The 15,469-nt window shown below is 45.5% G+C and overlaps 1 protein-coding gene across 2 annotated transcripts in view; it reads right to left on the reverse strand.

The window, feature by feature from the left end:
- Window positions 1–3,912, reverse strand: part of RECK (reversion inducing cysteine rich protein with kazal motifs) — a gene marked incomplete at its 5' end in the record, with an annotated part of 67,019 nt that extends 63,107 nt beyond the window's left edge. For both annotated transcript variants that reach the window (XM_084279744.1, XM_084279743.1), the window contains one exon: window positions 3,834–3,912. In XM_084279744.1, coding sequence (XP_084135870.1) covers window positions 3,834–3,912 — 79 coding nt within the window. The remainder of the gene's footprint in view (window positions 1–3,833) is intronic.
- Window positions 3,913–15,469: the final 11,557 nt, after the last annotated feature.

Here is a 15,469-nt window from a genome sequence, read left to right on the forward strand (position 1 = left end):
AGCTGTGTCTCCACCAACCATCAAAAAGGAGACACCACCTTTCCTAGGCACTGTGGGTTTCTGGTGAATGCACAACCTAAACTACAGTCTCATTGTGAGCCCTCTCTACCATGTAACCAAGAACAACTGTTTTCAATGGAGACCTGAGCAGCAACAAGCCTTGGAACAGATCAAACAGGAGACAGCCCACGCAATAGCCCTTAGGCCCACCTGGACAGGGCCAGACATAAGCAATGTACTCTACCCCACAGCCAGGGAGAATGGCCCTACCCAGGGTCTCTGGCAGAAAGCACCAGGGGTGACTCAAAGCCAACTGCTGGGGTTTTGGAGTCAGGGCTGCAGAGGATCCGATGCCAGTTACATTCCACCAGAAAAGGAAATACTGACAGCATATGAAGGGGTTTGAGCCGCTTCAGAAATGACTGGAACCAAAGCCCAGCTCCCCTGGCACCTCGACTGCCAGTGCTGGGGTGCATGTTCAAAGGGAAGGCCCCTTCTATGCACCGTGCCACTGATGCTACGTGGAGCAAGTGGGTCACACTGATCACGCAGCTGGCTCGAATAGGAAACCCAGGAATCCTGGAAGCAATCACAGACTGGCCAGAAGGCAAAGATTTTGGAATACCACCAGAGGAGGAGGTGACACACGCTGAAGAGGCCCCACTATATAACAAACTACCAAAAAATGAGAAAAAATATGCCCTGTTCACTGATGGGTCTTGTCACATTGTTGCAGACAAAGCCCTGCAGGTTGGGAGAAGGGGGATCACCACAAAATGAGAACAACAACAGAGCCCGTGATAGAATGCACACTCACAATGATAACACAGAGCACTTCACCAGCCTGAGGAGGTGATAACACAGAGCACTATACCGACATGATGATCACCTTGAGGCCCGACCCCACTCGGACTGTCCTGGAGCTGCACGGACCCACCCCTCCCAGACCAGCCCCTTTTACAGGGGCATGATGTCACCTGGTGTGGAAAACAGCCCTGGGCAACTCAGCTCACCTGTGCCGGCTGCCTGGGGACTGGGCTGGCCAGAACCAGGACAACCACCAAAACCAAAGTTATCCACTACTGAAATGGCATTTAAAGCAGAAAAAAAAAGTACCAGCTTGAAAATGTTGAGGAACTGGGGGGTGAGGAGGGGGTGGGGAGGTGGGGGGGAAAAGCTCACTTAAAAGGCTCTCTAAAATTCTAAACTTAAAACAACTTCTACAGGATTGAGCTATATTTTAATGAAGAAATCTATCATTTCTGAAGACAAAAGAAGAAAAAACCAGGACTTGCAACTGGTGAATGTTTTCATTAATAATTAGGAACAACACAGCAAAATGCCTGTAGTAAATGAGGACAGCACCAAAATCCTGCTTACAACACAATGAAAGAATGCAGCTGTAAAGTTGCCTTTGATTTTTCTTGCGCCTTTTCTATGACCACGGCAAAGGACTGAGATACAACAAAGATGGCTTAAAAATCTTTCTGATTCTGAGGGCTACACATGGGTTTTCCTGCACTACGTTCAGTCACCTGATCTGTGCCAAAGCTCAACTTCACCATTACTATGCTCCACCATATTCAAGCTTCAGTTATTACTGCACTTAACTGAAAAGCTTTGCTTTACACTGTCTTAGACTTGTTGTAAAGCCACGGTATTAGAAATATGTAACAATTAAAACATCAACTTTGAGGGACAGTTTTTCTTAAGGCAAGAGTTGCATTTATTTTCAGTGCCGGAATCAGGTTGCAAGCACATTAACAGAGTGGTGGAGGGTGGCCCCTTCCAACCCAAACCATTGTATGACTCTTGTGAGTCCATGAAAAAAATTCAGGCTCACAATGAAAAGATACCCAGCAAACTGATTGTCATAAGCAAAAAAAAATACAACCAAACATATACAAACATAGGCTTTAGTTACAAACAGAAATACTGGCGACTCAATCACGTTTTTCTTTTACTGTAAGTTCCAGGAACTTTTCATTACACAAATTTTCACTAACTGCCACATTAAAGAGACCCAAGAATTTAGAGCTCCAAACCTATAAAGAGAATTTATGTTGGTTTAGGTGACAATGCATATGTTTGTAGTGACAACAGTGTATGTCACTACAGTTTGAGCTCATTATTACCTTAGGCAATGTTTTATTAAACAATCCTTCACATAGATTATTTAATACTCTGTGGCTTTTTATCCACTAGTTTTTCAGTGGCTCTCAACCCTCCTATGATGAACTAATGCACATTCACCATAGTTTTCAGTCACTTCCACTGCCAAGTTTCAAGTCTTGTAAATTAAACCAAAGAGTGGAAAAATGAATTAAGAATATACTAAACTTTACAGTCATTTAAATCCTTTTATGATCAATTGGTGGTATCTTGAATTAGCAGCAAATTAAACTGACACAGAGTAATCTTTAGTGCCGAAGTCAGAAATAGAAGTTACTAACAATATCCTTTCCAAACACAATTCCTCAGTTCTCTTTCTAGTTAGCCTCTTCTGAAACATCTTATGGTATCTCCTTCAGTCCCTTCCTTACTTTCTCATGTCCACTTTCTCTTCCAGGTTTCATTTAACAGTTTTATTAATGTCCACTACGAAATACCTACACTTCTTTCTTTGATAAGATCTGCTCTCTCAGCAATGAGTAGGTTTATCAATGGAAGATTTGGCTAGAGTACATCACACTCTACATACACACTCTACTAGCTTTTTACTGTCTTCTTCCTGAAATTGTACCACATTAGAAATCAGAACTACAGCACAACAATGAAACACCCATAAATGCCTCAGTGATTGCACTCTTCTGCTTTAAAGTATTACATTTTTTGTACTTTCCATGCCCATGACAGCACATGATCTATTTATCAAAAACTATTTGCCAATATCTGCACTTGTGCTGCCGTCTTTTTCATTAGTCTTCTCTGGTCCTATCAAGAAGTGACGTGTTATCACAGCTTCAATGCAGGGCATTATTTTACCACTATCCTCCTCTCCAGTAAACATCTCGCCTTTAAAAAAATAAAAATCAATAGCTCGTTGAGTACCATACTTCTTATTGAAAACGTTAGCAGAGCCACAGGGAATACAAGCCCTGGAATACGCAGACTGCTCTGGTATCTCATACAACAACCCAAAAGTCAGGCTTTACCCATTGGGAACGAAATACCAGGTCTTATCCATCTGAAACCACCCCCAACCTGGGGTATTTACCTACTGCCAGCATGACAGCCTACGACACAAATACCTGTGCTTCGTACCTCGGTGGGGTGAGAGGAGGGGTCTATCGCCACCACCCTCGGGCGGGATGCGGGAAAGCCGGCCGCACACCCGGACCTCGCCCCCGGCTACCCGAGCTGTTTAAGCCCCTCTCCCTCGGGCAGCCGGCCTTGGCACCGGGGTTTCAGGCGGGTGCTTTCCACAGATAGTCGGGAGGAGGCGGACACCGAGCCAGCCGCAGCGGGAAGAGGACCGGCCGACAGCAGGAAGGCGACGCTGGCCCTTCCTGGCAGCGCCCCGGGGACGCTGGGGGAGCCGCCTCCGACCCTCACCTGCTGCGGCCCCGCGCCCAGCGGCCCCCCGCTCCCGCGGGGCAGGTGCCGGCTGCAGCGGGTGCCGATGAGCCGCTCTCCCCTTCCCCCGGCTCCAGGCGCCGTCCCCCGGCCACAGCGAGACAGGAGGGACCCGCGGCGCCGGGCCGCACCCCGTCCCCGCGGGCGACGCCACCGCCCCACCGCCTCAGCACCCCGCGCACGGTCTCGCCCCTGCGCCATGTTGCTGAAGAGCGACCCGCAGCGCCGTCCCCCCCCCTCCGCGGCTCACGACTCACCAGCCGCCGCAGGGAAGAGCAGCGGGGCCGCCGCCAGGCAGAGCAGGGCCCAGGGCCACCGCGCGGCCGCTGCCGCCATGGCCCAGTTGCGAGCGCGCTGACGCGCCAAGCGCCCGCCACGCGACTCCGCCCCGCGACCCCCGCCCGGCAGGCGGACGGGCTTCTGACGCGGGCCGCGCGCCCCACTCTCCCTCCCTCCCGCCGCCGCCGCCGCCATTGGCTGCAGCCCGCCCGGCAGGCCCCGCCCCCTCCGCGGACACGCCGGCGGGCGAGAGCCGTAGCGGCGGGGAGCTGCGTCCCGCTCAGCCCGCGGGGGGGGGGGGGGGCGGGCGGAGCAACGGCCGGTGACGGTCGCGGAGCGGTGTCTGGCCGCGCTTGCTCCGCTTCGGCCGGGCACCGCGGGCACGGCTCTGTGGTGCCGGCCGCCTGTGCCCCCCGCCCGGCCCATGGCCAGGCCGTGCCGGCGGGAAGGGCTCGACGCCTGTGGCTTAAAAAAGGGCCAAGGGGAGAGGAAACGGCGTTTAGCAAAAAGGTTTCGTGATGGAAATTGAATTCGTTTATCTCTGGTTTATAGGTTTTGCACTGCTGCTACGTGTCTACACGTTACTGGGTGTAAGCTGGCTGTATGCCGCGGTTTTCTGCTTGAAATTACTTTGTAGGTCCAGTGAAACTAAGGCTGTCCCTGACCAAGCATAAGCTAACCCTAACCCCAAACCTGTAACTAACGTTAACCTATGTGGTGGTTTAGCCCTGGCTGGAGGTCAGATGCCCACCAAAGTCAGTCTATTACTCCCCTTCTTAGTTGGACAGGGGAGAAAATATATATTAAGAGGCTCAGGAGTCAAAGTAAGGACAGGGAGAGATCACTCTGTCATCAACGACGTGGGCGAAACAGACTCAACACAAAGTGAAGAAGAGAGAAACTACCTAATTTATTACACTACACTACAAATAACAGCGAAGAAACCAGAGTTGGGAACACGACCAGATCTTAAAACAAACGCAACCAGATCTTAAAACACTTTCCCCCCACCACTCCCTCCTTAGCAGACTTTAGTCAGGATTTTGCTCCCTTCTTCCCCCTGCTCGCAGTATAGGGGGGGCCAGGGACTGGGGAAATGGGGTTCTCAGTAGCATCTTCCCCCCACCCCTCCATTCTAAGCAGACTTCCCTTTAGCCATGATCTTGCTCCCTTCTTCCCCCTGCTCGCCGTACAGGGGGGCAGGGACTGGGAAAAAATGGGGTTCTCGGTTACTTCTTCATGAGCTGTTTTCCTTTTCCAGATCTTAAAACACCTCTAACCTCCCTCCCCGCTCCCTTCTTAGCAGACTTCACTCTAGTCATGATTTCACTCCCTTCTTCCCCCCGATCGCAGCCCAGGGGGGCAGGGACTGGGAGATGGGGGCTTCAGTCAGTCCCCTGCAAGTTGGTTTCCTTCTCGGCTGGGGCGGGGAGGGCATTCATTCCACACCCTCCCCCTGCTGCAACATGGGGTCTCATCCACAGGAGACAGTCCTCCATGAACTTCTCCAATGTGAATCCTTTCCCCAGGGCTTTATCTATTCACCAGCTGCCCTGGCGTGGGTCACTGCTATGGCGGGCAGTCATAAATCACAATGTCTCTCAGTCCCAGTCCTCTGTGGGGTCACCATCCTCCCCCAGTAAACCTGTTCTGGTGCAAATCTCTCTCTCAATCATCTCTGTGTCTCTGTTTCTCTCCATGGGCTGGAAGTGCTGGCAGGGGTTTGTTCCAATGTAGGGTCACAGAGTCTTCTCTACATCTCCACCTGCTCCATCCAGTGTGGAACCCCTCCAGAGGCTGCAGGTGGGGTCTCGGCCTTTTCCATGGGTTTCTCCACAGGCTGCAGGGGCATCTTTCTCTCTGGCACCTGGGCCACCTCCTCCCCCGCCCTGTTCCGGCCTTGGTGTCTGCACAGCTCGTCACATCTTCTCGCTCCCTTCTCCGGTGGCAAAATGCAGCTGCTTCCGGGTTGTTTTCTCCTGTATGTGATTCTCAGAGGCGCTGTGACTGTCTCTCGGGCCGCGACTTTGTCCTTGAACTGCTCGTTGTTTATAGTTTAGGCTGGCAGAAACCTCTAACTGCTGATTACAAAAAAAAAATCTCATCAGCACAGCCTCACAGAACTGCAACACCATAATCCTAACCTGACAGTTACCCTTAACCAAAACCAAGCATAATCCCTAAACCTAACCCCTAAGGTGTCCCTAGCCCTAACCCTAACTGTTGTAGTTTTGCCTGGCAGGGTTCTGGTGGAGGACGGGGGCTGCAGGGGTGGCTTTTGCAAGAAGCAGCCGGAAGCTCTCTACAAGCCCAACAGAGCAAACACCGGACGGCTCAAGGCTGGACCTGCCACTGACCAAGGCCGAGCCCATCAGTGATGGTCACAGTGCCTCTGGGAATCACATTAAGAAATACAAAAAAGCAAGCAGCCACTTTTTGCCACCAGAGAAGGGAATGAGAAGATGTAAGAAACCAGACACCAAGGCCAGTGAGGAGGTGGAGGGAGAAGGAGGTGCTCCAGGCATATGAGAGAGAGAGACAGCTCTGCAGCTCGTGGAGAAGACCATGGTGGAGCAGTTGTCCCCATGGAGCCCATGGAAGATGACGGGGAGAGACCTCACTTGCAGAGAGAGAGAGGGAGAAAGAGGGAGAGGGAGGCCCACACTGGAGCAGGTTTGCTCAGAGGAATTGTGACACCATGGAGGACCAGGCTGTTGCAGTCGGGGACCGAGAGACGGTCTATGATTTATGCCTGCACCCCATAGCAGTGACCCACGCTGGGGCAGCTGGTGAAGAGCTGAAGCCCCGTGGGAAAGGGTGCAAGTTGGAGACACTTGTGAAGGACTGTCTCCCGTGGGTGGGACCCCACATTGGAGCAGGGGAAGGGTGTGAGGTCTGCCCCCCCCCCGCCCCCCTCCCACTAAGAAGGAAAACAACTCATAATGAACAGACCGTAACACCCGTTCCCTCCTCCCTTCCAGAATCCCCTGTGCCACCCTGGAAGGGAGACCAGAGAGAAATCATGAATAAAGTTAGGTCTCTACACTAACCCTAACTCTAAAGTCAAAACCTAACCCAAAACTTTACTTCAAACGCTAACCCTACCTTTAGCGATAACACTAACTCTAAACATCCCAAACACTAACCCTAACCCTAAGCCATAACCTTAACACCTAATGCTAACCCTAAACCGCAACCAAACCTAAACCTTAACCCTAAACTTGAATCTAAACCTAACCACAAATTCTAACCCTAACCTTAACACTAACCCTAAACTTTAAGCTTCTTGTGGTTTTGTGTGGTGGTGTTCTGGTGGTGTTCTGGTGTCTGAAGTGGTGGCTTCTGCACAAAGCATCTAGAAGCTTCCATTAGGACCAACAGAGTAAATACCAACACGGCTGAAGGAAGGACCTTCCTAAAGCTAACCCTAATCTTAGTACTACCTCTAATCCTACCCCAACCCCTAACCCTAACCTTAATCCCTAACCCTACTGAGTACCTAACCCAAACCCCAAACCTAACAGTAGACCTAACCATAACCCAAACTCTAACAATAGGCCTAACCATAACCCAAACTCTAAGAATAAACAGAAAACATAAACCTAACCCTGATCCCTAACACTAAACCCTAACACAAACTCTAACCCCAAACCTACCCCTAACCAAAACCCTATCTATAAAAATAACCCGAACACCTAACAGTGCTCCTAACCCCAAACCCTAACTGTAACCCTAACATGAAACATCCTTATAACACTTAAAATCAGTTCCTAACCCTAACCTCTAAACATAACTTTATCTTTAATTTTAAAACTAACACTCAACCGAAACATAACCAGAAACACTAACACTAATGCCTAAACATAACTCCTAACCCTAACTCTATCCCTAAATTCTAACCCTAACCCTAACCCTATCCCTAACCCTCAGCATTCACAGTGGTGCTATTTTGCATGGCAGTGTTCTGGTCCTGGAGGGGGGCAACTGCAGGTGTGGCTTCTGCAAGAAGCATCAGGAAATTTCCCCTAGGACAAACAGAGTAAATATCAGCAGGGTTGTAGGCTGGACCTTCCTAACACTAACCAAAACTCTAACCTGAACCCTAACCCTAACCTATCTCAAATATTACTCCTAATCCAAATTGATAACCCTAACCCTAACCCAAAAGCTAACCCTAACCCTAAAATCCAAACCTAGCCCTTACACTAACCCTTATGCTTACACTAATTCTAACCAAACTGCTAAACCCTAACAGTAAACATAAAACTAATCCTAACCTTAATCTTAACGCTCACCCAAACACTAACCCTTAACCCTAACCCTACCCAAACCCTATCACCGAACCCTAACCTTAACCACTAACCCTTAACCCTAAACCTAACCTCAACCCTTATATCTAACATTAACCCTAACCCTGTCTCTAATATTAAATCCTAACCCTAACACAAATGTTAACCCTAACGTTAAACCTAAACCTAACCCTAACCCTCTCTCCAATATTAATCCCCAAACCTAAGGCAAACAATAAAACTGTAACTAACACTAACCCAAACCGTAATCCCTAACCTTAACCCTATTCCTAAACCTAACCAAAACGATAACCCTATCACTAAACCTATCCCTAAACATAACTCTAAATCATAACAATAAGCCTAACCCCTAATGGTGCTGCTAAGTCCTAACTTGACCTGCAAAACCTAACCCTAACGCTAAACCTACACATCCCTTTATCACATTTTCTGGCAGTAGCAAAAAAGGAACATATTTAAGAATTCAGAAAACTTGGGTGTCACATGAACTGCTTATATCCTTTTTCCAACCTGGCATCCCAATGAATTCTTCCTCCAAAGAGTCTGAAGAACAACCAAGCTAAGAACGACTCCGTAGTCTTCTATAGCCTGGAGAGTCTGTAGGAATCCAGTGCTCTTCAATTCCAGTATCAAATTCGTAAGTGGTCCAGAAAAAACCTTGAGAAAATACAGGACAGCAACCCAAAAGATTTGCATCTTGTCTATCTCCCTATGCAACAGCACAGAGTGATTAAATTGTGCTACTTTTCATGAGCAAAGCCATAAGAAATAGCAGTACTTTTACTTGGATTTTGATTTGAAGTCTCATAAATTAAAATTGTTGCTTTCATTGTGGATTCAAGACATTGAAAAGTGGCAAATGTGATTATTAAAAAAAACCAAACCAAACCACCTCTCACAACAGGACAGAAATGATACTTATATGTAAGTGGGCTTACAGGCCAGTGAAATAGCTGGGCTTCCCCCCCAGGCCCCAAGGTTAACTTCTGTTAGTTTTCTAAAAGATTCTGTTACTCGTGACTTAAAGTTTGTTATTCTCCACGAGGTGGCAGGAGACCCAAAAGCAAAACCAGCCAGATGGCCAATTTGCTGCCTGGTTTTGTTTCTCTGAAAATAGATGGGGACTGAGCTGATGAGGTGCATCACTTATGCTAAATTGTTTAATTTGGGTAGATTTTGGACGGAGGGGAACTACTGTGCAGCCTGCTTCCCCTAAACGCCATTTCTGTGTGAAGTCATTATCAACAACCATTTACCCTACAAGCAAACAAGGCAAAGACGTTGGTATGTCTGTGCTGTGGTTTTGTGTGGCAAGGTTTGGGGGGGAGTGGGGGTGCGTGGGTGAGGGTGGTGTTGGGGCTACAGATGTGGCTTCTCTTAGGCCTGACAGAGCAAACACCAACCTGGCTTAAGGCCAGACCCACAGCTGACCCAGGCCAAGCCCATCAACCACGGTCACAGAGCCTCTGGGAATCACATTTAGGGGAAAAAAACCTGCAAGCAGCCACTTTTTGAAACCAGGGGATGGAGTGAGGGAGATGTAAGGAGCTGTGCAGACACCAAGGTCAGTGAAGAAAGTGGGAGAGAGATTCCCCTGCAGCCCATGAAGACCATGGTGGAGCAGGTTGTCCCCCTGCAGCCCAGGGAAGATGATGGGGAGCAGAGATCCCACCTGCAGCCCGTGGAGGACCCCATGTGAGCACAAGAAGGGTGTGAGGAATCCCCCCCGCCAGCTAAGAAGGAAAAGAATTTGTGATGAAGTGATTGAAACTCCCATTCCCCTTCTCCCCCTGTGCCACCTTGGGGGTAGAATATTTAGCATAAGTGAGGGGAAGGGAGAGAAATAATGAATAATGTTGAGTTGATGAAGAAGGGAGGGGTGGGGAGAGCCGTTTTAAGATTTGATTTTACTTCTCATTATCCTACTCTGGTTTCATTGTGTGTGTGTGTAATAAATTAGATGAGGTTTTTTAATCCCATGTTGAGTCTGTTTTGCCTGTGATGCTGATTACGGAATGATCTCTCACTGTCCTTATCTCGACTCCTAAGCCTCACAATATATATCTATTTTCTCCCCTGTCCAGCTGAAAAGGGCAGTGATAGAGCGACTTTGGTGGGCATCTGGGCTCCAGCCAGGGTCAAACCACTGCAGTCTGGAATTTAAAGGCTCTGTATTGTCACTCCAAGTCACGACTTCAGTTTCAGAAGAACACTTAAGTATTTCCTTCACTTTAAAGCAGCCAACTGAACTTTGAAATAACACAAGCTTTTCAAATTTGGCTTTCAGTAAGGACAGTATAAATTTTAATCTAACTGTCCAGAAAGCAGAGTTTTGTTACTTGGGAGTTTGGATGTTGAATCTGCAGGCTACTGTTTTCCAGTTAAATCATGCATATCAGGCTTTTTAAAAATGGAACCCATTTTCAGTTGATTCCTACCCAATGTTTAACAATAATAAGTAGAGTTTTGAGGCTTGAAATAAATGCCTCAGTGTAAATTGGTTTGCTAAAAATACACTGACAGCATACTTTTTAAGTCTGGTGATTAAACAAAAAAATCTTCCACAAACGTATATTGCTTTTGCTGCTCCTGTCAGCTGCTAAAGATAAAGGAAGACTTTCTTCTATACACTGTATTTCTTGTTGCTTAGAGTATAACACAATCTGCTCGTTCAGCTACATTTTTTGAATTTGCTTGAATAGTTAGCTTACTGTATTTTGCTCTGAGTAGTGTTCAGTCTTGCTTCCTTATTCTAAAAAATTGCTGAAACGTTAAAAGGTCTGAAGGTTACTCTGCATTCTACATTGAAGTCACCCTCAGCAATAGGTGAAGGTCCAGATATAGTCATAGTCTGAATTACTGGTCCAAACATACATTTTACTGAAGATCTGGCCCAATCAAGATCCCTTCAGAAAGTAAAATTATGCCACGTTTTTTCTTAAATCCACAGAACCGTGTTGTCACTGTGGCATATCTCTATATGTTTCGGCAGAGTACTCTCTAGACTGAATATACCCTGTCCTGTATTTGAATTTAACATACTATTATATCTGTTTTGAGGTGCACATAAATTCTGTGCACTACAGAATTATCTTCTGAACCTTCCAAGAATTTCAAGACCCAACATGCAGAGCTACCCCTCTCCACACAGTATTTAATCAGACAAAAGCTTGCTTTCACCTCACATACCTTCTGTTTCTATTTTGATTTCATTACTGGAAGCCAGAAGCATTTTCCTTGGGGATTTCTAAACCCATTGTAATTAGGTATGAATATTAAAAAAAAAAAAAGTGCTGTGCTGTAATTCTTAAGATGTCTACACCTTGCAGCTGGAAAAGTACCAACAACATTTGTAGACTTATCCTAATTAGCATTAATTTGTCTAATCTGTGTATCAACAACTAGATACCTGCATGATAAGCCAGTGCCAGATCTTTAGTGCATGTTGAATAGCTTTCCTCTGCTGAAACTTGTTCTGTTTCACCTCTCTGCTGCAACTAGGTAGGGCTTTACAGCTACCTCAAATGTGTCTGTGTGTGAACTGATAGGAAGTGTGGGACTGTCCCAACAAGCTGCTAGCTAGTAAGTGAGCCCGTTGCCAGTTTTTTCAGGCCAAGAATGGATTGCCATGATGAGGCCTCTTCCAAGGAGATTTTGTTTTTAAACAGGCAAACTTTTTTGTTCAGGCAAACCTTAGCTACTTTATTTTTTCTCCATTAGATCTCAGTCAGCATTTTACAGGTGATGAGTAAGAAAGATTGATTTCTTTTCAAAGTACTTTGGTTTACTTTTACTTTTAAAAATACCCAACAAAAACAAACCCAAAAAACTAGAATGTGGGGTTTTTTGGTAACAGTAATGGGTAAAACACAAATACAAAATCAAGGTTTGGTGGCTGCTATTTCACCCATCAGAAGCAGTATCCAGTTACACTGATAAAAGAAGTTCTATATAAAGCAACCCACATGTGAAATTAAAGCCAATAAAGATGTATGTTAATGGTAAATACAGTGTTTGCAATTAATTTTAAGCAAGTTGAACATGTGGTGCATATTAGAGTTCATAGAATCTTGCTATAGGCAAATAACTAATATTGCATGCATCAAGTCTGGAAGGGTAGCCAACTGAGCTGAAAGAGGGTAGGTTTAGATTAGACGTTAGGAAGAAATTCTTTACTCTGAGGGTGGTGAGGCACTGGGACAGGCTGCCCAGAGGGGTTGTGGAAGCCCCACCCCTGGAAGTGTTTAAGGCCAGGTTGGATGAGGCTTTTAGCAACCTGATCTAGTGGATGGTGTCCCTGCCCATGGCAGGGGGGGTGGAACTAGATGATCTTTGAGGCCCCTTCTAACCCAAAGTGTTCTGTGATAATATGATTCTATAAATGTGGAGTATGTAATTAATTCAAATTTGCTATGAAGGTAATAAAGAAAAAGATTCTATCATCATCAGTGACCATAAGTTAAGAAACTGTGCCATTGTTTTGGAAAAGAATTTGAACCAGATCTCATGTTTGCTGAAAGAGGCAGTTTTGATGTTCATAAAAAGTACCATAAAAAAATCTGGTTATGCTTTATATCATGTAACTTTTCTCAATAGAGCAAATGACCTGAAACAAAAGTGACATGTCAGTCTAAATTTTAAACCCCTGAAATCAGTTATGGCATTAGAGACATGTCTGCTTGTGGGTTTTGGCAAGGTTCTGGTAGAGGAGGAGGGGGCTGCAGGGGTGGCTTCTGGAAGAAGCAGCCAGAAGCTCTCTGCAGGCCCGACAAACACCGGACGGCTCAAGGCCGGACCTGCTGCTGACCCTGTCCTACATTTTCTCCCCTGTCCAGCTGAAGAGGGGAGCGACAGAGTGACTTTGGTGGGCGTCTGGCCTCCAGCCAGGGTCAAACCAGCACACCACTTCTCTTAATATGGGAATGGTGAGTGAAGTAAAATACACTTCTTGGTAGCAGAGCTTATGAAATATGTAACATAAACAGGTTGTGAAGTGATGGAACTATTAATTTTCTTTGAGAGAGCAAAACAACTTCAGTAAACCCCAGTTACCATGTCCTTCCATGTTAAAGAAGGTGATGACAAAAGTAATGCCTGAAAAAAATGTCACCAAGATGCGTTTACATTTATGCTATTTGATCAGATGCTCTTTACTCTTTACCCTGCTTTGTATGCTCTATAGTCTTTGTACTGTATAGTCCATATAATGGAGTTATATATTAAAGTAACTGTCAATTGGCTGCCTTCAAGGCTACTATACATAGGCCAGGGTTGCTAGCAAGCATGTGGAGTACCTTCATGTTAAAGGCTCTCTAATGGGACAGGCAATGCTTGTGCTGGTCAAATTCCTGTCTTCTTTATGGCCCTGACTTACCATCCAAGAGGGCAAATTTAGCATTCAGCAAGTGACATCTTTGTCTTGAATACAGATAAAATGGATATTCAGTTTGCTTTTCAACTCAGAGTTCAGTATCAGCAGTGCATCTGCCAGCCTATTATCAGCACGGGTTGGAGACAAAAAAGGATGTGTTGAAGAACATTGACAATGCCATATGGAAATTCTTCTGTGGATTATCCCACTGAATCATCTAGTGATGTATAGGATTAGTTACTTCTCCATATGGCGTTTAAGGACCTAATTGCTGCTGGAATATTTTCCAAAGGTTATTTTATGTTTTGGAATGGTGTTAAAAATGACATCTTAACTTGTACCTATAGTGAGATATTTTAAAGCATGCAAAGAGTATTACACATTCTCATCCAGGTTTTAGCAATGATAATGCTCTCTCAATTAGTAATCTTTGAGGAACTGTAATTCATTCACTGCTATACATGCATTTCTGTATGAACAAAGCCTGCAAGCTTTGCAAAAATGGGTGTGGGCAGTATGAAATAATTTGTGCAGCTAATTGACTATTATACAGTTGTTTCTTGTTTTGAACAGAAATAACCAATCTACACTGGCAGAAAAAATAAAGGGGAAGGCATAAAATTCCTCTTCTTTTTGCATCCAGTTAGCATAACAATATTTAAAATAAATTTTAGCTAAAATACTTTTATTTTCTTCTTGCTATTCCATACATTAGCTAGCAAGTTCTGTCGAGGTGATATTGTAATTATCTGAGTTGGAGATCAATGCCTACTCCCAGTTGTACCTACACTTGAGTGACGTGAATGGATTAGGCTAGAGCTTTGCTAGTATGCATTAATTCTGAATACTTCTCAAAATATGTTAATAAAAATGTCAAGAGGTTAATGTCAAGTTATTTACTTACCTTCCATAACTTTTTTGTGTACTAAAAATATATATGCATGATTTACATAGTAAGTTTAGTAGTAAAGGGAGTTACAAGAGAGCTGTGGTGTCTTTGTGAGGAAAGGAAAAGGCACAGGTGTCTGAGAATAACACAGAGAGGGAGTCATGGTGAGAGCAAGGTGTAGTGCACCGGCACAAGGCAGCGGGGCTGGGAAGAGCGACCACTGCCCACAGGTTCCTGGGCTGCAGTGTGCTGGCCAAGGGAGTGAATGTGGTGTGGGTCACCATCTCCTTCATGCACAATAGCCTGACCCTCACCATCACTATGCAAGGACATGAGGATCACATGAAACGTTTTCTGTCAGGCAGCTTTAAATAATATACACTATGGGAAAATAACTTGCTAATTTTGAAATGATTTATAATAGAGCAGCATTCAGATCCTAAAGAATAATGTTAAAGCTTCATAACTGTATATTCAAAAATGCATAAATTCTTATTGTCGTTGATAACTAAGACTAAAAAGAGAAAAAAAAAACCCAAAACACCAAAAACCTTTCCCTTTAAAATGCTCATATTTACTTTTCTTTGGTTGAGAAACTAAACCAGACCTTAAAAAAATAAATCACTAAGCAACTGATTGCTCTCATTAGTGATACCCAAATTTTTTGTGTGTATGTGTATAAATATACACACACACACACAAACACACACACACACAGAAAACACAGCAAGATTCAACTAAAATTTAGCAACCTAAACCAAGACTGAAGATGCATAAAACTGAAATTTGGAAAAAAAATTATATTGACTGCTTGGAAGCATTGTAAACATTGTACACACTTTGTGCTTCAGCTTCCTGTGTTCCTTGGGCACCTGCATCTCCCGAAGTCCTCAGGTGTCTCAGCAGATTGCCATCCTCCAGATCTCAGCTCCTCCAGCAGAACAGAGGCAGGATAAGGATATTGGCATCCAAAGGCAGAAGCTGTGAGTTCCTCACCTTTCTGGGTGCCTACACTTCTCAGGGAAAGCCTGAGAACAAGTAACA

This window comes from Gallinula chloropus (assembly GCF_964237585.1).
Source record: "Gallinula chloropus genome assembly, chromosome: 2".
Lineage (NCBI taxonomy): Eukaryota > Metazoa > Chordata > Aves > Gruiformes > Rallidae > Gallinula > Gallinula chloropus.